Source organism: Capricornis sumatraensis, chromosome 2 (genome assembly GCF_032405125.1).
Source record: "Capricornis sumatraensis isolate serow.1 chromosome 2, serow.2, whole genome shotgun sequence".
Taxonomy (NCBI): Eukaryota; Metazoa; Chordata; class Mammalia; order Artiodactyla; family Bovidae; genus Capricornis; species Capricornis sumatraensis.
The window spans coordinates 167,881,082-167,907,161 of record NC_091070.1 but is presented as its reverse complement, the minus strand read 5'-3'; the positions used below and the strand labels follow the sequence as shown (position 1 = coordinate 167,907,161).

At 36.8% G+C, this 26,080-nt stretch overlaps 1 protein-coding gene across 1 annotated transcript in view; it reads right to left on the bottom strand.

The window, feature by feature from the left end:
• The window catches only part of PIGK (phosphatidylinositol glycan anchor biosynthesis class K), a 152,258-nt gene that overhangs the window by 46,673 nt on the left and 79,505 nt on the right, over window positions 1-26,080 (bottom strand). Inside the window, exon 10 of the mRNA XM_068965188.1 lies at window positions 6,890-6,974. Coding sequence (XP_068821289.1) covers window positions 6,890-6,974 — 85 coding nt within the window. The remainder of the gene's footprint in view (window positions 1-6,889; window positions 6,975-26,080) is intronic.

The following is a 26,080-nucleotide window of genomic DNA, read 5'->3' as shown; positions in this document are numbered from 1 at the left end:
AAGCATAAGATATTAAGAAGAGGTGGCAAGAATACACAGAAGAACTGTACAAAAAGAGCTTCACGACCAAGATAATCACGATGGTGTAATCACTCACCTACAGCCAGACAACCTGGAATGTGAAGTCAAGTGTGCCTTAGAAAGTATCACTATGAACAAAGCTAGTGGAGATGATGGAATTCCAGTTGAGCTATTTCAAATCCTGAAAGATGATGCTGTGAAAGTGCTACACTCAATATGCCAGCAAATGTGGAAAACTCAGCAGTGGCCACAGGACTGGAAAAGGTCAGTTTTCATTCCAGTCCCAAAGAAAGACAATGCCAAAAATGCTCAAACTACTGCACAATTGCACTCATCTCACACGCTAGTAAAGTAATGCTCAAAATTCTCCAAGCCAGGCTTCATCAGAACATGAACATGAACTTCCAGATGTTCAAGCTTGTTTTAGAAAAGACAGAGGAACCAGAGATCAAATTGCCAACATCCGCTGCATCATCGAAAAAGCAAGAGTTCCAGAAAAACATCTATTTCTGCTTTACTGACTATGCCAAAGACTTTGTCTGTGTGGATCACAATAAACTGTGGAAAATTCTGAAAGAGATGGAAATACCAGCCCACCTGACCTGCTTCTTGAGAAACCTGTATGCAGGTCAGAAAGCAACAGTTAGAACTGGATATGGAACAACAGACTGGTTCCAAATAGGAAAAAGAGTACGACAAGGCTGTATATTGTCACCCTGCTTATTTAACTTCTATGCAGAGTACATCATGGGAAACGCTGGGCTGGAAGAAGCACAAGCTGGAATCCAGATTGCTGGGAGAAATAGCAATAATCTCAGATATGCAGATGACATCACCCTTATGGCAGAAAGTGAAGAGGAACTAAAAAGCCTCTTAATGAAAGCGAAAGAGGAGAGCGAAAAAGTTGGCTTAAAGCTTAATATTCAGAAAACGAAGATCATGGCATCTGGTCCCATCACTTCATGGCAGATAGATGGGAAAACAGTGGGAACAGTATCAGACTTTATTTTTGGGGGGGCTCCAAAATCACTGCAGATGGTGACTGCAGCAATGAAGTTAAAAGACACTTACTCCTTGGAAGAAAAGTTATGACCAACCTAGAAAGCATATTAAAAAGCAGAGATATTACTTTGCCAACAAAGGTCCATCGAGTCAAGGCTATGGTTTTTCCAGTGTCATGTATGGATGTGAGAGCTGGACTGTGAAGAAAGCTGAGCACTGAAGAATTTATGCTTTTGAACTGTGGTGTTGGAGAAGACTCTTGAGAGTCCCTTGGACGGCAAGGAGGTCCAGCCAGTCCATTCTGAAGGAGATCAGCCCTGGGATTTCTTTGGAGGGAATGATGCTGAAGCTGAAACTCCAGTACTTTGGCCACCTCATGCGAAGAGTTGACTCATTGGAAAAGACCCTGATGCTGGGAGGGATTGAGGGCAGGAGGAGAAGGGTACGACAGAGGATGAGATGACTGGATGGCATCAGTAACTCAATGGACATAAGTTTGAGTGAACTACAGGAGTTGGTGGTGGACAGGGAGGCCTGGCATGCTGTGATTCATGGGGTCGCAAAGAGTCGGACATGACTGAGTGACTGAACTGAACTGAATGAACTGAATTGTCACCCTGCTATTTAACTTCTATGCAGAGTACATCATGTGAAATGCCAAGCTAGATAAATCACAAGATGAAATCAAGATTCCTGGGAGAAATAACAACCTCAGATATATAGATGATACCACTCTAATGGCAGAAAGCAATGAGGAACTAAAGAGCCTCTTGAAGAAGGTGAAAAGAGGAGAGTAAAAAAGATGGCTTAAAACTCCACATTCAAAAAACTTGCATTCGGTTCCATCACTTCATGGCAAATAGATGGAGAAACAATGGAAACAGCGGCAGATTTTATCTTCTTGGGCTCCAAAATTTGTGAAGACAGTGACTGCAGCCATGAAATTAGAAGACACTTGCTCCTTGGAAGAAAAGCTATGACAAACCTAGACAGCGTATTAGAAAGTAGAGACATTTTTTTGCTGAGAAAGGTCTGTATAGTCAAAGCTATGGTTTTTCCATAGTCACATACGGATGTGAGAGCTGGACCATAAAGAAGGCTGAGCACCGAAGAATCGATGCTTTCAAACTGTGGTGCTGGAGAAGACTCTTGAGAGTCCCTCAGAGTGCAATGAGATCAAAGCAGTCAATCCTAAAGGAAATCAGCTCTAAACATTCATCAGAAGGACTGATGCTGAAGCTGAAGCTCCAACACTTTGGCCACCTGATACAAAGAGCTGACTCATTGGAATAGACCCTGAGCCTAGGAAAGACTGAGAATAAGAGAAGAGGAGGATGACAGAGGATGAGATGGCTGGATGGCATTATCAACTTAATGGATATATGTTTGAGCAAACTCTGGGAGATGGTGAAGGACAGCAAAGCCTGGCATGCTGCAGTCCATGGGGTCACAAAGAGTTGGACATAACTTAATAACTGAACAACAACAACTGCAATGCTTACTACCAAATTTAGAACATTTTTACCACTTCAAAAAAAAGAATCCCTATACACATTTAGAAGTCACTCCTCATTCCCCCACCTCATCCCTGTTCTAGACAACCCATAATAGATGTGCCTATTCTGGACATTTCATGCAAACAGGACCATACAACATGTGGTCTTTTATGATAGACTTTTACTTAACACACTGTTTTCAAGGATCACCCATGTAGTACAGGTATCAGTACTTCATTCCCGTTTAATCACTGTATAAGGGCCCACTGTATGGATATATTTTTTTATGGATATATTTTATTTGTCCATTAGTTGATCAACACTGTGATGTTTCCAATTATCAGCTATTATAAATAATATTGCTATGACCATTCATGTACAGGTTTTTGTTTGGATACATGTTTTTACATATGTAGGCTGGAATCAATGGGTCATATGGTAAACCTACACTTAACCTTTTGAGAAACTGCCAGACTGTTTTCCAACATGTAATTTTAATTTCTGCCAATTTGATGGGCATACAATAATTTTACTTAATTTGTAATGTGTACTTCCTTAATGAGTTTTAGGCTTTCTTTTCACTCACTAGCCATTTCTGTTTGTTTTTCTCTGATCTGCTTTTCATTTCTTTTGCCTTTTTTTTCTACTGAGTTGTTTTGTCTTTTATAAACTTTCAAGAATTCTGCTTATATCTGTGATATTAACCAATTCACTATTGTCTTCTCTGCAAAGATCTTATTTTGATTCTAACCTTAGTGTTTTAATGTTGTGGTATCTTTTGATATATAAAATATTAAATTTTTATGGAGCCAAACATATCTCCTGCATTTGTGTGTTCATTAAGTTCTTTCCTACTTTAGATTAAAAACACAGTTGCCAAAACTTTCTTCTAAAATCTTATTTTACTTTAAGTCTTCATACAAAATTTATTTTATATTATATAGTATGAAATTGAAATTAAGCTGTTTTCCTATTGAAATACTATCATCTTAATCAGATATTTAATGATCAAATCTCATCAATTTTTTTCTTTGAATTCTCTATTCAGGGTTTTTTCAAGCCACAGATCAGGACTGTTCGCTTTTGAAATCAATTTAGTTGAGTTTTATTTGACACTGAAAAAAAACAGACAAAGAAAATAATGTGCATCACATGTACCGAGGGTAAATGTTTCATAAAACTTTTACTTCTAATTTTTAACACATACAACACATACATACATCAATGTATGTACAATGTATTTCTTACTGTGAATTATAATAATGTTTGAAATCCAGCCTTTCATTGTATTCCATTAATCTATTTATCTATTCCTTTGTCCATACATATTTATATGATTCAAGAGTCTATGTTTTCTTTTATATACCTTCTTTGTCTATTATTAGATATTTGTTCTTCCACATGAACTATGTGGTCATTTTTTTTTTCTAACATTAAAAAAAACTTGCTTCTATTCTAATTAGAACTGCTAATTTGGGAGAATTATACTTTATGATATTAGGTTCCCTGCCCCATCAAATATTTGGTATAACTTTCTGCTTATGAAACGTGGTTTGCTTCCATGATTCTTACGCTGTAAGTTCTAGTTTACTTGCCAAATGTACTTCCTAAGTATTTTATAGTTCCTTTCATTGTGAAAGAACATTTTTCCCATTTCCATTTTGTGTAGTTATTGCAAATATAAAGAAGCACCAGTTTTATTCATCTTATATCTGACTATCTCACCAGATTCTCTTCTTACTTCTACTGTTTATAACTTGAATGTCTTGGATTTCCTAGATACGCAATCATGTTTGCTAGGACACCTAAAAAAAGTAAATAATTTGGCAATATAAAATGGCAATATTGAAGTCTTATCTATCTCCTCATTGTAACATACAGTTTAAGTAATAGAAACAAGAAATTAATTACTCAAATGACTGAAATACATTCCTCTCTCTCACTCACTGGTATTTCTCGAGTTGCTCTTCATGTTAAGCCCTGTGCCTGGCTCCTGCTCTCTCATTTTCTTAACTGTGCCCTGGCCTCTGATGCCTGAGTAGTAGGGAAAAGAGATGCTCTGGCTCTCACTATACCATTGCGTATGCGCACACACACACACACACATATATATCTCCATCCATTCAGACATATGCAAACATGGCACAAGATAAGATGCTGAAAAAAAATATCAAGAAATCAAGGACATCCAGAAAGACGATCAAATAGAAGATATATATGGTGACGCTAGTGGTAAAAAAAAAAAAAACACCCACCTACCAAGGCAGGAGAAATAAGAGACTTGAGAGACATGGGTTTGGTCCCTGGTTCAGGAAGATGCCCTGCAGGAGGAAATTGCAATCTACTCCAGTAATCTTGCCTGAAGAATCCCATACACAAAGGAGCCTGTGGGCTACAGTCCATGGGGTTGCAAAGAGTCAGACACAATTGAAATGACTGGGCACACAGAGGATAAGATATGTGAATAAATAATGTTATTTCAAATAAGAATGACACACACTCCAAAATAGAGACAGGTAAAGCATGACTCAAGATGAGAAGAAAAACAGTTACTTACAGTACAAAAACACACTATTATAGGTGGAGGTTAAATATATACTATAATACAGATATATTACATATTTTGAAGTTTTATGGGGTTGGCTGCACCTAATTATTATATACATTACTTTTCTCTTAGGGGAAAAAAATGGCTTTCAAATAATTCACTTATAAGTGAACTCCTAGCAACATACTCGACAGACAGTTGTAACAGTTTCAAACTTGTAGTACTGTCAATAAAGGGAAATAAGAGGAAAAATGATCTTTCCTGATTACCCCTTGAGAACAAAATTAATTTTATTCAATATAAAGAAAAAGAAATTCCTATCATGAATCTTAAAATAAAAATTTTCTAAATTGAGGTGCAATAAAAATTTTATAAATTCAGGTACTATAAAAATTTCAATTATAATTGTTTATAATTCAGTGTTAAAATTAATTACAGCTTCTTATAATGCCAAGAATACTATCATAAAAATTTTGACCAGGGTAAAAGTTTTTCATCTTTGAATTCACACAGTGTATATAACAGCAGTTTACTGGTTCATTCAAGCTATAAAAATATGACTGACATTTCATCTGGTCAACCATCTTACAGGTTAACTCTTGTTTCCTGTTTTAGATTTTATTCTAGGTGAAGTGTTGTGGGCAGATTCTATTTACCTATTCTGAACAAACCACAGACTGTTTCATTGCTCACTCTTACTGTTAAGAACATATTGACTTGCTGCCTGCTCTGCTGTTAAATTCATTTATGCTGAGAGTCAGGCATGAAGACAGAATTTTAAATGTGACATTTGCAGGCTCTTAGGTCATTTAAGCTCTGACAACACCAGGGAATTCCTGACATATAACTGGACCTGATTACCAACCACAGATAGACTGTGGGCAAATTTTAGACCACTTTTTGTAATTTCTTATAGAATTTTAATATTCAATTTTAACATCCATGAAAAGATCTAAATAGCCAACATTTTAAAGTAAAAGCCTATTTCTTTTAATAAGCTCAACCTGGTACTTATAATCAATCTGTATCTCCTAAATAAAAATCCTTTTGATTGGCAAAGACATATGGAAAGACTCAATAGTAATTAACATTTGTGAAAATTCTGACAAATTCTGACGTTTAAGGGCTTTTGAAATTTCCTATAATCTATAGCCTCTGATAAATATGGTAGGTCTATAGGCCATAACTCTCATCAACAAACCACTTTTAAAATTCTTAGATTCTGGCCCAGCAGGGTGGACTTTATATGCTGTCAGAATTACAGTACAAATTCAAAGTTTAAAAACTTACCACATTGCCTTCTCTAAGATTACACTTAATGTAGAAGGGATGACAGAGTCATTATAATTGGAAATGAAAAAATTACCCACATGACATTTAGAATTACACTTTACAAGAGTTGATAATGGGGTGGGGTGGAAGAAGTAGGGAAAGATTTCTTTCTCATTTTAGCAACTCAAAGAAATTATACCAAATGATATTTTTCAGCATTTTCTTTGTCATTAACAAGTACCATATACAATGGTTCAAATGAAAGTTCTCTGAAATTAAGTCTTATTGTTAAGTAATGCACAAAAGATAATTCTGATTCTACCCTGTATTTTATATAAGCAAGAATTCTATTGTTAAACAGCAAGTAGCCTTTTAATATTGCACTTTGAATGAGATTTCCAACTGTAAGAGGTGGAGTCTAAATTGGGCTAGACGGCCTGGAATGCCTTTCAGCTATAGCACATTGATTCTGAAAAACCTAACAAAAGCAATTACTTTTCAGAGATTAAAAATCTTGTTTCTTTCAAAAGAATAAAAATGGAAAGCAAACCTGGTGTATTATCTGAGCGACAGGAAGTTGTTCAGCGTATTTCAGAGGTTCCATTAGTTCCTCAACCATCTGGTCTTTCTTATAGCTGGAAAAAAGAAATTAAAAAACACAAAGCTAAAGTATCAAATATGAACTATATTAAAGATATATATATATCTGATATTATAAAATAAGCAGTATTTGTCAATAATCTATGAAAAATAATCTAAGGATAATTTTTAAATTATACAACTATATATACATTCAGACTGCATAAAATTACTATTTAATAAGACTACTTAACATCACATAATAGCCTCATCCTGTCTTTCACTCTGAGACTTAAAAATGTTTAAGAACTCCATGTTCACTGGATATGCTTTTAAAGGTCTTCAAAATCTGGCTCCAACTATTCAAGCCTCATCAGCAACTCCTCCTCTACATCTGAATCAACAGTTTCAGCCATGCCCATCTACTGATCCCCTGCCAGTGGGCCTGGTATTCCCATGACTCTGATTTTCTTCATTCTGTTTCCTATTTGGACCAATCAAAGCTCGCTTTTTGTTTACTCTTCTTTCAAATATAGTAGTTTATTTAGATCTACTTAGGTGCTATTTTTTTACCATCTTGAAGACAAAAATCATGTCTTATTCTTCTCTGTATAGCCACTGTTTACCATATAATGAAGACTCAATAAACGTTTGCTGAATGAATATATGAATAAAATAAAGACAATAATAACTCTCTGAGAGGTTATTCTATATGGAAAATATTTTAATACTTATATTTCAATGAGGTGCAGAATTGACACAACACATACCTGATGGTATAAAAGAGGAAAGTGCAGAGTAAGAATAAAATCTCCCCAAATGAAGTAAGTAAAGTAAGTAAAGTCGCTCAGTCGTGTCCGACTCTTTGCGACCCCATGGACTGTAGCCTATCAGGCTCCTCCATCCATGGGATTTTCCAGGCAAGAGTGCTGGAGTGGATTGCCATTTCTTTCTCCAGGGGAACTTCCCGACCCAGGAATCAAACCCGGGTCTCCCACATTGCAGGCAGACGCTTTACCATCTGAGCCACCAGGGAAGTGTTCCCCAAATGAAGACAACTACAAAAAAAAACGTTCTTAAAAAAGTATCAACATTTACAAAATAGCAAATAAACATTAGATTTCAAAACAGTAACACTGAAACACATTTAAACTTTCAATTACCTTTTATGCCTGTAAACATCACCTTATCAACTTAAATTTAAAAACTGAAACTTTGAATTACCTTGAAAAATAAAGAAGACTAGTATAAATCTCTAGTTAAGAAATCTGATGATGAGAAATCTGGAATCTCTCCCAATAAAAAGACAAATATACAAATAAGGACAAAATTTTGTACATAAGAGTTTAAAAGACCTCTTAGATAGGTAAAATTTATATATACTTTGCAGATTAGCATAAATATAATTAATTGGAGGAACTTTGAAGACTCTCACTATTGATGAAAAAACTGTCTTAAAATATTGCTTTATAGAGACAGAAAATAGAAGGGTAGTCTCCAGAGCGAAAGAGGAGAGAAGGGGGAATTACTATTTAATGGGCAGAATTCCAGTATTAAAAGATGAAAAAAGTTCTGGAGGTAGACACAAATAAAGACAAAGACCTCATGAAGATACCAGGGGAAGATTTAACTATCTATAAATCAACAAGAGAGGCTTTATAAGAAAACAATCCTGTCAACACCTTGATCTTGGACTTCCAGCTTCCAGAATTGTAAGGAAATAAATTTCTGTTGCTTAAGCACTGAGTCTGTGGTACTTTGTTATGGCAGCCCTCACAAATTATTAGAGTATACAATTAAAAATAAAATAAATATTCATTGACCAAAAATAACCCACATTATTTTTAAACATTTCACAATGTGCCACCTTTTAAAGCTCTACTTATATTTTTAGATATGCAAAACATATACCAAGCAACAAAAGGAAAACATTAAATAATATCCAATTTAAAATTTTTGTGCTTCAAAATACACTACCAACAAAGTGAAAAACCCTAAGAATGGAGGAAAATTTTTGCAAATCATACATCTGGGAATACCAGACCACCTGACATGCCTCTTGAGAAGTCTGTATGCAGGTCAGGAAGCAACAGTTAGAACTGGACATGGAACAACAGACTGGTTCCAAATAGGAAAAGGAGTACGTCAAGCCTGTATATTGTCACCCTGCTTACTTAACTTATATGCAGAGTATATCATGAGAAACACTGGGCTGGAAGAAGCAAAAGCTGGAATCAAGATTACCAGGAGAAATATCAAAATCTCAGATATGCAGATGACACCACCCTTATGGCAGAAAGTGAAGAGGAACTAAAGAGCCTCTTGACGAAAGTGAAAGAGGAGAGTGACAAAGTTGGCTTAAAGATCAACATTCAGAAAACTATGATCATGGCATCTGGTCCCATCACTTCATGGGAAACAGATGGGGAAACAGTGGAAACAGTTACTGACTTTATTTTGGGGGTCTCCAAAACCACTGCAGATGGTGACTGCAGCCATCAAATTAAAAGACACTTACTCCTTGGAAGAAAGTTATGACCAACCTAGACAGCATATTAAAAAGCAGAGACATTACTTTATCAACAAAGGTCCACCTAGTCAAGGCTATGGTTTTTCCATGTATGGATTTGAGAGTTGGACTATAAAGAAAGCTGAGCACCGAAGAACTGATGTTTTTGAACTGTGGTGTTGGAGAAAACTCTTGAGAGTCCCTTGGACTGCAAGGAGCTCCAACCAGTCCATCCTAAAGGAGATCAGTCCTGAGTGTTCATTCGAAGACTGATGTTGAAGCTGAAACTCCATTACTTTGGCCACCTGATGTCAAGAACTGACTCATTTGAAAAGACCCTGATGCTGGGAAAGAGTGAAGGCAGGAGGAGAAGGGGAAGACAGAGGATGAGATAGTTGGATAGCATCACTGACTCAATGGACATGAGTTTGGGTAAACTCTGGGAGTTGGTAATAAACAGAGGCCTGGGGTGCTACAGTCCATGGGGTCACAAAGAGTCTGACACAACTGAGCAACTGAACTGAACTGATACATCTGAAAAAATATTGGTATCAAAACTATATTACAACTCAACAATAAAAAGATAAATAATTCATTTAAAAATTTTCCTTCCTCATTAAGGATATTTCTAAGTGAAACTGGAATGTTTGTGGGTTTTTTTTTTTTTTACTGTATGTCTGTGATAGGAAAGAATACAATGACTGCTCAGTAGAGTTTGGTGCTATTGCCTTGATTAAGGCACCAGAAGTTTCAATAAATATCTGCTGGGGAAAAAATTAGTGTAGATGAGATCACTGAAGTAATTCTAAGAGTAAGTAGAAATATGAAAAATTCTTCTATAAACACAAAGTAATGACATATAAATTGGAATTCATTTTACTCATAAAATGTCTCTCAATCAATATAAAAGATACAAAAATATTAGAAATCTAATATTAACAATTCATTTTAACATTTTCAAAAATGACAAGTAGTTGTTGCAAAAAATTTCAACTTCTTTTTCCTCATTTTATTTTTTCTGAACAATTTTAAATTTGCAGATCTCATGATAGGTCTCATCTAAACACTTCAGCATGTATCAACCAGTGATAGGTTTGAAAATTTTCTTTTTCTTTCTTTTGCCCGGCTGCGCAGCTTTCAGGATCTTAGTTCCCCAACCAGGGATCACACCACGCCTCTGACCCTGGCAGTGAAAGCAGAGTCCTAACAGTTACGGAATACCCTTGAAAATTTTCTTAATAACTGCAGTTTTTAAAAAAGTCACTCAAAGTGCAATTCCCAAGTAATCTTGGGTATCACTATGGATTTTGAGCTTTTTACTTATTCAATCCCACAACAAATTACTCATTTTGAATTTCTTGAAAATGTCCATCATTTTCTTGCTATGTATGTTGCCAAAGGTGTGATGTCAAACTGATTTTATTTCTATTTTAATTACTCATTTTTAATTTATTTAAAAAATAAAACTTTTTTTTTTTTGGCTTGAAGGCTCAGGTGGTCTTTTTCTTTTCTTTTAAAGTCTAATACTAATATACAGGACATAGCTAAGAGTTCTAGATCAATCAATTCTCCCAGGCACCTGGGGGCCCTTTTAACATGGAAATGCAAGTCTCCTGTTTTAGAAAAGTTTGTTTTATTATAATTTTAAATATTATTTCTGTTCATTTCCCATTTATTTTTCTAGTTCAATTTCTTGATCTAAATATATTGGATTTTCTCTCTTTCTCTCTGATCCTTTTATCTATCTTATTTCAATTTCACTTTCATGAATTTTTTCACTTCTAGTCTTTATGTCTCTTACTGAACTTTGGTAATATCTATCTTACCTTGGGTACCTTGTAATTTACTTTTCATTTCTGAAATGATTTTTGTCTCTTTTTTATTTCCTTTCCAGACTTCAGTCAGCTCCTGTTTCATACATCTCCCTATTCATTGTCCATTTCAATTGTGAGTTTTGAAGTGTCTGATTCATGGTGTTCTTTCATAATGCAATTGCTTGTGTAATGTAAGTTATTTATATTTGAGTACTGTGTCTTGGCTTCCCTGGTGGCTCACACGGTAAGAATCTACCTGCAATGCGGGAGACCTCAGTTTGATCCTTGGGTTGGAAAGATCCCCTGGAGAAGGGAATGGCTACCCACTCCAGTATTCTTGCCTGGAAAATTCCATGGACAGAGGAACCTGGAGGGCTACAGTCCATAGGATCGCAAAAAGTTGGACACAACTGAGCAACTAACACTTTGACTTTTATCTTAGTTTTCCTTTTTGTGCCTTTCTTTTCTTTATTTTTCCTTTCATTCTCTGTGTGGTGAGCGTGTTTAGAAGATTTGGTTTTAGTTCTCTGCTTTCTTATAGTAACTCTGTATGGATGTTGGCTTCTTTTTTTACTGAAAAGTATCTGCATTGTTTTTTTTAGATGCAGCAATACAGTAAGCTATCTTGTGATGGGAGAAGAAAGGAGATAAGCTGGCTAATTAGGTTTCTCTCCATTCAACAGCACCCTCCTCTGTGGCTACAATAAAGTGTAGACTTTTTAATAAATGGTACTTTTTGTGGTAGTGGTGATAACAGAATTTGTCCTTTTTTTTTCTTTTTTCCCCTCTCATCTCCTTTGGACCCTTATGTGTAGTTGCTTTTTTGTTTCCCTTCACTACCAAGACACCAAGAGACACCTCCTCCTTCCTTGCAAACTATTATCCATTTCCTCAAAATTAATGCTTTCCCAATACTATCACCTAAGTCAAATCACCCCCACTTTCTAGACCCCTTATCTCCTATCTTTAGTAGCTAGGGCCCTAGCAAGTAGTCCATGTTTAAAGCATAATTCAGGAACTAAGAAAACGATTAATGTTAATTCCAATCTATATATGGCTACCATTCTAAGGGAAACCTGGAATTTTCTCTTGCAAAACAGTAAAGTTCTCTTTCTTAAAGCTACTCATTATTCTTTTTATTTAATATTTGAGTTCCTCCTAAAAAGATGTATTTTTCTTTTTTTTAAGATATATTTTTCTATTATCTCTTTCCCAAGATCCTTCACTAAGACATCTACTTTAAAAAGAGTAGTTTCTGCATGCAAAAAGCTATACAGCCCTTTTCTTACTTTACTGTTTCTTTTAAAAAAAAACAATAGGAATGGAATTTGCTTACATTACAGAAGACTTGTAGATGCAATACAGTGATGCTATCGTTAAATCAAAATCCAATTAAAATATTGTCCAAATCCTTTGCCAAAGTAAACAAAATGTTGCTGGCAAAATTCTGAAACCCACAAAGTTAGTCTTTACAAACGTTTGTTTGTTTTGAGTTCTTTTTACTCTTTCAAGATGCCCAGTTCCCTCAAAAATCTTTCTTCTCTGTTGTATCCAGCACTCCTAAAATAACACTGTAAAATTATTAATGCACCCACATATAAGGTCACCTCTAATTCAGAAAAAGTGAGGTTTTATTCCATATTGCCATATAGAGATTAGATTATTCAAGTATAATATGGCCTAGTTTACTGAGGGCAGAAGACTAAAGCATCTTTTCAAACACTAGAAATACACCCAACAAAAAGAACAGAAAAACAGACACATTGTGCTATGCCAGACAGAAACTAAAAATTAGGATCATCAATAAATAATTCAAGACACATGATGTAGGGTACTCCAAAATCATTAGGAAGAAATTCTTTAAACACACCAGAAACAGGAAGCTAGCCAAAGTTAGTGTTACTTCTTGAACATGAGTAACTAAAAGAATTTTTTGAAACTAAAAGTATATAAAGAAATGAAGTTAATTTCTTAACACAATCTTGCTGGGGGGAAAAAGGACAGAAAAATTTCCACTCCTAAACTGCATTGAAAAAATACCCAAGCATTCATATAATTGACCACACATATTGTTGTGTAAGATATACTTGACAAACCCACAGCCCTGTGACATTCCTGAAAGTTTAAAGGCACTCTAAGGGAAAAGACAACTCAAATTTATTGGTCGATAGAGACAAACACAAAATGCTATTACAACTCCAAAACATACCAAGAGTCACTGAAGATTATTTTTGTGAAGACAGGTTATATAGAAACGACACAACAATCTAATGCATCTTCCTTGAAATGAGATCCCCCTTTGGAGAAAGAAATGGCAACCCACTCCAGTATTCTTGCCTGGGAAATCCCATGGACAGAGGAGCCGGGTGGCCCACAGTCCACAGGGTTGCAAAGAGTCAGACACGACTGAGTGACTCCACTTTCACTTTCACTTTCCACACTCACAGCATCACTATTCTTCTAATTTTCAAATTACAATCTTGCAACCAAAGATACTAAACATAGCCTTGGCTATTACCTACTTTAAAGAAGCACAAAGAAGATAATGAGCTGGGGAAAGAGACATCATTTGAGGTAGGGAACAGAAAGTTAACTCCCAAGAGAAATAAGGTTACATGAGCTTATGGGCCAACTGCTGACATGCATCTTTTTACCATCAGCGTGCAATGAGGTAGCATATCAGTTAAAAAAGAACATCCGTTTAAAAAGATCACATGAAGTGAAGTGAGCTCGCTCAGTCGTGTCCGACTCTGCGACCCCATGGACTGTAGCCCACCAGGCTCTTCCATCCATGGGATTCTCCAGGCAAGAATACTGGAGTGGGTTGCCATTTCCTTCTCCAGGGGAACTTCCCAACCCAGGGATCGAACCCGGGTCTCCCGCATTGCAGGCAGGCGCTTTACCCTCTGAGCCACCGGGGAAGCCACATACCAGTTAAACAAGAATACCTCCCAAGAAATTTAGGAAAGTGAATATAACAAAATCCCGGAAAACCAAGCTCTAATTCTCACTGAAAGACCTCTTATCTGGTAGAAGTTGTAAGCAGACTTCGCAGAAGTTCTCCAAACCAGCAAATGTGTATATTCATAAGGAATAATCTTTGTAGAGTCAAAGGCAATTTTAAAATAGCAGTAGTCAGAAGAAATCCTGTCAAAATTACTGAATATTCTCAGGAACCCGTCTGCCACTGCAGGAGATGTTAGAGACATAGGTTCATTCACCTAGGTTGGGAGATCCCCTGGAGAAAGGCATGGCAACCCACTCCAGTAATGCTTGCCTAGAGAATCCCATGGACAGAGGAACCTGCTACAGTCCACAGGTTGCAAAGGATCGGACGTGATTGAAGCAACTTAGCATGCCTGCATCTAGTAGGTATACATAACTGGAGTTATATATGTATGTTGGATTTTATTTTGCTTAAATATATATGTATATATGAAAGTATGTAGAATACTTATCGTTTCATTAATAAATTATATTCTACATTCAAATAGATACAAAACATAAGAGACAAAGAACTCATAAAACTCAACATCAAAAAAAAAAACAACCTAATTAAAAAATGGGCAGAGGACCTGAACAGAAATTTTTCTGAAGACATATAGCTTAGCTGCTTGTCGTGTCCAATTCTGTGCGACCCTATGGTCTGCAGCCTACCAGGCTCCTCTGTCCATTCTCTAGGCAAGAGTACTACAGTGGGTTGTCATGGCCTTCTGCAGGGGATCTTCCCAACCGAGGGATCGAATCCCGGTCTCCTGCATTGCAGGCAGTCTTTACCACTGAGCCACGAGGGAAGCCCAAAGACATGTAGAGAACCAACAGATATATGAAAAGATGCTCAACATCACTAATCATCAGGAAAATGCAAGTCAAAACCACAGTGAGATATCACCTCATACCTGTCAAGATGCCCATTTTAAGAAGACAACAAATGACAAGTGCTGGCCAGCATGTAAAGAGAACTCTCGTGCACTGTTGGTGGGATGTAAATTGGTACAGCCACTATGAAAAACTGTATGGAGGTTCCTCAAAAAAAAAAAAAAAAACCTGAAAATAGAGCTACCATACACCCCAGCAATTCCACTTCTAGGTATTTACCAAAAATAAACAAAAAGACCAACTTGAAAAGATATATGCATCTCTGTGTTCACTACAGCATTATTTACAATAGCCAAGATATGGAAACAACCTCAGTGTCCATCCATAGATGAATGGACAAAGAAGATGTGGTATAAATACAATAGAGTATGGCACTAAGTCACTTCAGTTGTGTTCGACTGAATACGGAATATTACTCAATCATAGAAGAGAATAAAATCTTGCCATTTGCCACAATTGAACCTGGAGGGTATTATGCTAAGAAAAGAAGCTGGACAGAGAAAAACAAATACTGCATGATTTCACTGACAAGTAGACTTTAACTAAAATAAATAAATATATACACATAACATAACAGAAACAAAGTCACAGATACAGAGAACAAATAGGGGGTTGCCAGAGGGGAGGAGGTTGGGGGATGAGTGAAACAGGTGAGGGAGACTTAGTGGTACAAATTTCTAGTTACAAAATAAATGTCACAGGGATTAAATATAGTATGGAGAATATAGTCAATAACAACATAATATCTTTGTATAAGGACAGATGGTAAATAAACTAATCAACATTTTGCAATGTACAGAAATATAAATCACTATATTGTGCACCAGGAATTAACATAATTTTTAGGTCAGTTATACTTAAAACAAACTCATAGAGAAAAGTGATCAGATTTATGGTTACCAGAGGCTGGAGGTGGAGAGTGAGGAAACTAGATAAAGGTGCTGAAAAGATAAAAACTTCCAGTTATAAGAAAAAGAAGTACTAGAGGTGTAATGTACAACATGATTAATGTGATTAACACTGCTATATGTTACATATGAAAGTTCTTAAGTAAATCCTACGAATCACAAAGAAAAAATATTTTTTCCTTCATCTATTCTTTCTATCAAGAGATGATAGATGTTCACTCAACTTGTGGTAAACATTTTATAATGTCAGTCAAATCATTATGCCTTTAATGTACACAGTGCTTTATTCCAATTATATTTCAATAAAACTGTAAGAGAGGAAAAGGCCCAGTAAAAAAGTAAATAAATAAAATAATATATATGCATATATATATATATATATGTATATGAAAGGAAAGTTGAAAGTTAAGTCACACAGCCGTGCCCGACTCTTTGCAACCCCGTGGACTGTAGCCCACCAGGCTTCTCAGTCCATGGGATTCTCCAGGCAAGAATACTGCAGTGGGTTGCCATTTCCTTCTCCATATACATATACATATACATATACATATATATATATATATATATGTATATATATATGTATGTATCACTTTTTTTTCATTTATTATGCTTTTGAGATCCAAGCATGTTGATTTGACTACCAATCTAGTTCATTACTGTTAATAGCTATATGGTATAATATGAAAGGGCTTCCCAGGTGGTTCAGTGGTTAAGAACATGCCTACCAATGGAGGAGACGCAGGTTTGATCCCTAGGTGGGAAAGATCTCCTGGTGAAGGAAACAGCAACCCACTCCAGTATTCTTCGCTGGAAAATTTCACGGAGAGAGGAGCCCGGTGGGCTGTAGTCCATGGGGTCACAGTTGCAAAGAGTCAGACACAACTGAGCACTTGCATCAGTTCAGTTCAGTTCAGTTCAGTTCAATCGCTCAGTCGTGTCTGAATCTTTGCGACCCCATGAATCACAGCACACCAGGCCTCCCTGTCCATCACCAACTCCTGGAGTTCACTCAAACTCATGTCCATCGAGTCAGTGATACCATCCAGCCATCACATCCTCTGTCGTCCCCTTCTCCTCCTGCCCCCAATCCCTCCCAGCATCAGAGTCTTTTCCAAGGAGTCAACTCTTTGCATGAGGTGGCCAAAGTTTTGGAGTTTCAGCTTTAGCATCAGTCCTTACAATGAACACCCAGGACTGATCTCCTTTAGGATGGACTGGTTGGATCTCCTTGCAGTCCAAGGGACTCTCAAGAGTCTTCTCCAACACCACAGTTCAAAAGCATCAATTCTTCGGTGCTCAGCCTTCTTCACAGTCCAACTCTCAAATCCATAAATGACCACTGGAAAAATCTAGCCTTGACTAGATGGACCTTTGTTGGCAAAGTAATGTCTCTGCTTTTCAATATGCAATCTAGGTTGGTCATAACCTTCCTTCCAAGGAGTGAGCATCTTTTAATTTCATGGCTGCAATCACCATCTGCAGTGATTTTGGAGCCCCCAAAAAATAAAGTCTGACACTGTTTCCACTGTTTCCCCATCTATTTGCCATGAAGGGATGGGACCAGATGCCATGATCTTAGTTTTTTGAATGTTAAGCTTTAAGCCAACTTTTTCACTCTCCTCTCTCACTTTCATCAATAGCCTTTTTAGCTCCTCTTCACTTTCTGCCATAAGGATGGTGTCGTCTGCATATCTGAGGTGATTGCTATTTCTCCGGGCAATCTTGATTCCAGCTTGTGCTTCTTCCAGCCCAGCGTTTCTCATGATGTACTCTGAGTATAAGTTAAATAAGCAGGGTGACAGTAGACAGCCTTGACATATTCCTTTTCCTCTTTGGAACCAGTTTGTTGTTCCATGTCCAGTTCTAACTGTTGCTTCCTGACCTGCATACAGGTTTCTCAAGAGTCAGGTCAGGTGGTCTGGTATTCCCATCTCTTTCAGAATTGTCCACAGTTTATTGTGATCCACACAGTCAAAGGCTTTGGCATAGTCAATAAACAGAAGAACTGTACAAAAAAGAGCTTCACAACCAAGATAATCACGATGGTATGATCACTCAACTAGAGCCAGACATCCTGGAATGTGAAGTCAAGTGGGCATTAGAAAGCAGCACTACGAACAAAGCTAGTGGAGGTGATGGCACTCCAGTTGAGCTGTTTCAAATCCTGAAAGATGATGCTGTGAAAGTGCTGCACTCAATATGCCAGCAAATTTGGGAAACGCAGCAGTAGCCACAGGACTGGAAAAGGTCAGTTTTCATTCCAATCCCAAAGAAAGGCAATGCCAAAGAATGCTCAAACTACTGCACAATTGCACTCATCTCACACGCTAGTAAAGTAATGCTTAAAATTCTCCAAGCCAGGCCTCAGCAATACATGAACTGTGAACTTCCAGATGTTCAAGCTCATTTTAGAAAAGGCAGAGGAACCAGAGATCAAATTGCCAACATCCGTTGGATCATCAAAAAAGCAAGAGAGTTCCAGAAAAACATCTATTTCTGCTCTGTTGACTATGCCAAAGCCTTTGACTGTGTGGATCACAACAAACTGTGGAAAATTCTGAAAGAGCACATGTATACACACACATAACACGAAAATGCTTCATTTTACTTAGACATACCATTATGGATGGACATCTGCTTTTATTTATTGTTAGAAATAATGTTCTTCCAGGCTACTTTGTCTACATGTGCAAGATGCTTTACAAACTATAGCCAGCCCATAGACCAAATTTAATGTCATCTGTTTCTATATGTAACAGCTGTAAGGTATTACATTTTTCAATGGTTAAAAAGACATTAAGGGAGACTATTTCATGACAAATGAAACATATAAAATTCAAAGTTAACTGACTATAAATAAAGTTTTATTTGAACCCATTCATCTGTTAATGTATTATCTGTGACTGCTTTTGCACTACAATAACAGAATATTTGCAGCTGAGACCATTCGACCTACAAAGGCTAAAATGTTTACTTAGTTGGCCTTTCACAGAAAAAGTTTGCTAACCTCTATTCTAAAATAATTATTTAGAAGTGGACTTGCAGGGTCATAGTTATGCATATTTTAAATTTTGCTAGTAACAACCAAATTACTATCCAAGGGGGGGCATCAATTTACACTGCCACCAGAAATGTGTAAATTTCCGTTTCCCTCATCACCACTTAATATTCTACAAGAAGCAGTATCTCATTCTCTTAATTTCCATTTTCCCTTTTAAAAAATACTTGAAGAATCACTGGACATGAGTTTTTCTTTTCCAAACTGTATCTCCTCTGGTCACTTCTATTGGGGTGTCTTTTAAAAAGAATCTATGTGCAGTTACTTATATAATCTGGAAAGAAATTGTTTGACATACATGTTGCAAATAATTTCATCCAGAGTTTCTCTTTTAACTTTGTATTTTTTTTACTACTTAAGGTGTTTTAACTTTGTTGCAGTTAAGCTTTATCAATCATATTATTGATATTACACTAAAGCATTTAATAGCTATGATTGGTTAGTATAATATCTTTCCACATTATTTCCCAACTCTTGTAAGTTTAGTAATTAAATGGTAGAGTCTCTTAAATTTTCTATTATACAGTCTGTAAAAAACAAAAAGAAAGAAAAAAGATAAAACAGGGAAAGTTGCCTCTTCCTGATCCTTATACCTCTTATCGTTCCCTTGTCTTCTGGCATTGTTTGGGACTTCCTGTGTAGATGGCAATACAGTATGCATTCTTATCTCATCTGACTTTCATAGAGATGCTTCTAAAGAGTCACGCTAAAATGTAATGTTTTCTGCTGGCTTTAGATATACAGCCTTTATTAAGTCAAGGCAGCTCTATATTTCCAGTTTACTAAGCTATGTTGCTTTTTTTCATCATTAATGATTGATGAATTTTAATCAGGTGCTTTTTCTGCATCTACTGAAACAATTACACACTATTTCTCATTTAATATACAGATACAATGAAATACATTAATATATTTTCTAACTCTAAATCATTCCTAGAATTTTAAGATAACTTCTATTTGGTCATGAAGTATTTTTACTTTAACATTATTGGATTTGAATTTAAGATTTGTTTAAAAAAAGATTTGTACAAATGTAATAATAAAATGAGGTTGGTTCTATTATTTTTTCATTCTATTCTTGTCTAGTTTTGGGTTCAAATTTAACTAGTTCCATCAAATTAATTGGGTGGCATGCTTTCTTTGTCTATTCTGTTTGTATGTCAGTTTCACATGTTTGGTAAATGCCACAAGTAAAAACCATCTAAGCCTACTGCTTATTTGAAGTTTGTTGGTAGAAGGTACATATTTTTCTACAACTGATAAAAAAGCAAATTCCCTTACTTGAAGGCTTGATTTATTTCTTTTACTTATTTTTTTCCTAAATTCCCCGTATTCCTGTATTACTTTAGTCACATTCCAAGTGATTTTCATAACCTTGTACTGAAAATGCATCATGTAAACACCACATTTTGAGATTTTGTTTCAAATTAGTATGAGAATTTTACTCTTTCAAAGAGGGCATTTGGTCCAATTATACTTAACTTATAGACTGATACAACTGTGTTTAATATTAATATCAATTTTCTATTTCTCATCTATTTGATGTTTCTTTTATTTTCCTTTGTTCCTTTGAATTAACCAAATACTCTATTAATCTTTTTTTCTCTATTAACATGGTAGTTATATATACATTTATAATAATTATAGTGACATTATAACATCAAACTTTGGCTTCATAATCTAATCAAATGGCCCACATTTATCATTTCTCCAATAAGAATAGTATTTTGCAACACTTTCATTCTAATTATCCCTCTGCCTTTTGCACTGTAGCTGTAATATATTTTAATTACACAAATATTGTTTTAACTCACAAGAGATTGGGTTGTGGTTTTTTTGGTACTATCAATATTTAATTATCTTACATGACACATATGTCTATTCTGGTTCTCTTCATTCCTTACTAAATTCTGTTTCCCAATAGGATCATTATACTTCTAGCTAAAGTACTTCCTTTAGTTTTTACTGTAGTTCAGGTGCACTGGCAACAAATTGTTCTGTTTGACTGAAGAAATCTTTATTTCACTTTCATTTTTGGAAGATATTTTTGCTGTGTATAGATTTATAGGTTAGAAGTTTTCTTCCATTCAGTACTTTAAAAATGTCATCCTGTTGTTTATGACTTCCACTGTTTCAGTCACTCAGTTCATCGCTCAGTCGTGTCCAACTCTGCGACCCCATGAACTGCAGCATGCCAGGCTTCACTGTCCATCACCAACTCCAGGAGCTTACTCAAACTCATGTCCATAGAGTCGGTATACCATTCAACGATCTCGTCCTCCGTTGTTCCCTTCTCCTCCCACCTCCAATCTTTCCCCAGGATCAGGGTCTTTTTAAATGAGTCAGCTCTTCGCATCAGGTGGCCAAACTTTTGGAGTTTCAGCTTCAACATCAGTCCTTCCTCCCATGAGTATTCAGGACTGATCTCCTTTAGGATGGACTGGTTGGATCTCCTTGCAGTCCAAGAAACTCTCAAGAGTCTTCTGCAACACGACAGTTCAAAAGCATCAAGTCTTCGACACTCAACTTTCTTTACAGTCCAAATCTCACATCCATACATGACTACAGGAAAAATCATAGTTTTGATTAGATGGACATTTGTTGGCAAAGTCAAGTCTCTGCTTTTTAATATGCTGTCTACGTTGGTCACACCTTTTCTTCCAACAAGCAAGTGTCTTTTAATTTCACGGCTGCAGTGACTATCTGCAGTGATTTTGGAGCCCAAGAATATAAAGTCAGCTACTGTTTCCATTATTTCCTCATCTATCTGCCATGAAGTGATGGGACCGGATACCATGATCTTAGTTTTCCAAATGTTGAGTTTTAAGAGAACTTTTTCACTCTCTTCTTTCACTTTCATCAAGAGGTTCTTTAGTTCTTCTTCTCTATCTGCCATAAGGGTGGTGTCATCTGCATATCTGAGGTTATTGATATTTCTCCCCACAATCTTAATTCCAGCTTGTGCTTCATCCAGCCTGGTATTTCACATGATGTACTCTGCAATATACAGCCTTGACGTACTCCTTTTCCGATTTGGAACCAGTCCGTTGTTCCAGGTCTGGTTCCAAGTGGTGCTTTCTGACATACAGATTTCTCAGGAGGCAAGTAAGTTGGTCTGATATTCCCATCTCTTTAAGACTTTCCCATAGTTTGTGTTGTGATCCACACAGTCAAAGGCTTTGGCATAGTCATTAAAGCAGAAGTAGATGTTTTTCTGGAACTCTCCTGCTTTTCTGATGATTCAACGGATGTTGGTAATTTGATCTCTGGTTCTTCTGCTTTTTCTAAAACCAGCTTGAACATCTGGAAGTTCACAGTTCACATACTGTTAAAGTCTGGCTTGGAGAATTTTGAGAATTACTTTGCTAGCATGTGAGATGAGTGCAATTGTGCAGTAGTTTGAGCATTCTTTGGCATTGCCTTTCTCTGGGATTGGAATGAAAACTGACTTTTCCAGTCCTATGGCCACTGCTGAGTTTTCCAGATTTGCTGGCATATTAAGTGCAGCACTCCACTACCTTTGTCGTCGTGAGGCCCACTGAATTCGCAGTCAGGATGTCTGGCTCTAGGTGAGTGATCACATCATTGTGGTTATCTGGATCATGAAGATCTTTTTGTATATTTCTTCTGTGTATTCTCGCCACCTCTTCTTAATGTCTCCTGCTTTTGTTAGGTCCATACCATTTCTGTCCTTAATTGTGCCCATCTTGGCATGAAATGTTCCCTTAGTATCTCTAATTTTCTTGAAGAGATCCCTAGTATTTCCCACTATTGTTTTCCTCTATTTCTTTGCATTGGTCACCTAGGAAGGCTTTCTTATCTCTTCTTGCTATTCTCTGGAACTCTGCATTCAAACTGGTATATCTTTCCTTTTCTCCTTTGCCTTTCACTTCTTTCTCTTCTTTTCTCAGCTATTTGTAACATCTTCTCAGACAACCATTTGGCCTTTTTTGCATTTCTTTCTCTTGGGGATGGTCTTGATCATTGCCTCCTGTACATTAAGAACCTCCGTCCATATTGCTATCAGCTCTTATCCCCCTTTGTCACCTGCACTGGATAATCATTAGGGATTTGATTTAGGTCGTACCTGAATGGTCTAGTGGTTTTCCCTACTTTCTTCCATTTAAGCCTGAATTTGGCAATGAGTTCATGATCTGAGCCACAGTCAGCTCCTGGTCTTGTTTTTGCTGACTGTATAGAGCTTCTCCATCTTCTGCTGCAAAGAATACAGAATCTGATTTCTGTATTGACCATCTAGGGATGTCCACGTGTAGAGTCTTCACTTGTGTTGTCGGAAGAGGGTGTTTGCTATGACCAGTACATTCTCTTAGCAAAAAATCTATTGGCCTTTGCACTGCTTCATTCTGTACTCCAAGTCAAAATTTTCCTGTTACTCCAGGTATTTCTTGACTTCCTACTTTTGCATTCCAGTCCCCTGAATGAAAAGGACATCTTTCTGGGGTGTTAGTTCTAGAAGGTCTTGTAGGTCTTCTTAGAACCGTTCAACTTCAGCTTCTTCAGGATTACTGGTTGGGGCATAAACTTGGATTACTGTGATAATGAATGGTTTGTCTTGGAAACGAACAGAGATCATTCTGTCATTTTTGAGATTGCATCCAAGTACTGCATTTCACACCCTTCTGTTGACTATGTTGGCTACTTCATTTCTTCTAAGGGATTCTTGCCCACAGTAGTAGATATAATGGTCATCTGAGTTAAATTCACCCTTTCCAGTCCATTTTAGTTCACTGATTCCTAGAATGTTGACGTTCACTCTTGGCATCTCCTGTTTGACCACTTCCAAATTGCCTTGATTCATGGACCTAACATTCCAGGTTCCTGTGAAATATTGTTCTTTACAGCATCCACTGTTTATGTCAGTATTAAAGGCAATGTGCATTCTCAGTGGACTTTTAAGATTTTCTCTTTGTCTGTGATTTTTCAACATTTTGACTATGATGTTGTTTCACTGTAACAATCCTGCTCAGAATTAGTAGAATTAATTGAATCTGATGTGTTTCATACGTTTCATTAGTTTTGCTCATTATCTCTTCATGTTTGCTGCTTCCTTATTTTCAATCTGTCCTCTAGCTTAAGACACTATTTACACACATTTTACTGAACCTAATAATATCCCTTACTCTTCCTTCTTCCTTCCTGCTTCCCTTCCTCTCACACTCTCTCCCTTCCTCTGTTCCTTTCTTCTTTTCTTTCTTTCTGTGCTTCAGCTTAGATCTTTTCCCTACTGAATTGTCTTCAAGTACACTTATGCTGTTTTCTGATGTATCCAATTTGATATCAAGCCAGTCACTGAGTTCTTCAATTCAGATACTATATTTTTCAGTTCTAGAATGGTCGTTTCAATGTCTTAGATATGTTCATATTTTCTGGTGAATTCCCTATCTTTAAATCTGTTTTCAAGAATTGTTTCCTATTTTCTTGAAAATATTAAAAATAGGTACTTCAAGGTTCTTTTCTACTAACTTCAGGTTCTTAATCACTTCAAGATCTACTTCTATATTCTATTTTGCTTGTTTTTCTCTTGTAATATAGACGTAAGGCTTTCTCAGGTGGTGCCAGTGGTTAAGAAACAGCCTTCAATGCAAGAGCCATAAGAGACATCAGTTCCATCCCTGGGTCGGGAAGATCCCCTGGAGAAGGGCACAGCCACACACTCCAGTATTCTTGCCTGGAGAATCCTATGGACAGAGGAGCCTGGAGGGCTATGGACCACAGGGCCTCAAAAAGTCGGAAACGATTACAGTGACTGAGCACACACAATAGAGTCCTAATGTTCTCCATTTTATGCATCTAGTAATTTTTTATTGATTGTGTATAGCACACTACATACTTGTTTAAAGGGGGATTAAAAACCTACTGACAATGCTATTTTCCATCTGAGAAGATCCACACATTGTTCTGGTAGGCACTTAGAGAGTGGTGGTGTGAATGGTAGAACACTACCATTCAGTCAGTGACTCAGCTGAATTAAGACTGCCTCACAATTTTGACAAAACTCATTCAATCTTTAATTTACCCCTAGACTCTTCAAGATTTTAAATTCAAGCCTGGCAGGTCTTTGTCACCTCAACAAAGAGTAACTGCATAAAATTCCACATGCTTTTCAGAGGTTCCTGGCTTAGTTTGTTGTCCCGTTGCTCTGCATAGCTTCAGAATACACACTCCAGCCCCACTGAGTTGCCATAAGCCATACTGGTCACTCTGTCCCCATTACTGATACTCTGAGACCAAGCCCAGATTCTTCTAACATGGAGGGACACAACTTTTTTCCTGCAAAGGGCCAAAGACTTTCTGGCCATAAAGTCCATATTTTGGACTGGCCATAAAGTCTCTATCACAAGTACTCAACTCTCCATTATAGTACAAAAGCATCCATAGACAATATGTAAATGAATAAAGAAATGAATGTGGCTGTTTTAAAAAAAAAAAAACTTCACTAGATAGGCAGCAGGCCAAACCTGGCTCATAGGCCATAATTTGCTGACTTTTGTTCTTGTTGCATCTACAATCAGTAAGTGTATCCAAAGGGAAAGTAGCTTGAAATTGCGTCAGTTCACCACCATCTCCAGAACTGTCAACTCTCACCTGGGGTATTCTTCAGGGAATCACACCCTGAAGATCTTTATTGCTTCAGAACTGTAAGACTAGGAAATTCAGTTGTTTGTTTTCAGAAGTTTTCTGCTAAGCAGTTAGCTTTCCTTTAGCTTCAAAATTTGGCCAATATTTTGAAAGGGAAATTGGTCATGTGATTGAGGCAAATATCTTAAAAGGGAAACTAATTTCTGATCAAGTAACAACTGGGTCACTCTAAACTCACACAATCACCAACATTTTTGCTGGTTTCTCTATCCACAAGCAATGAATGACCCACAGCCTGGAGCAAACCAAGATTCTCAACTTTTGGCCCACTCCCAGAATCAGCAAATTAACTCAGTGGAAAAGTGGTCACAGACTTTCAGCTCATCTCTGCGAA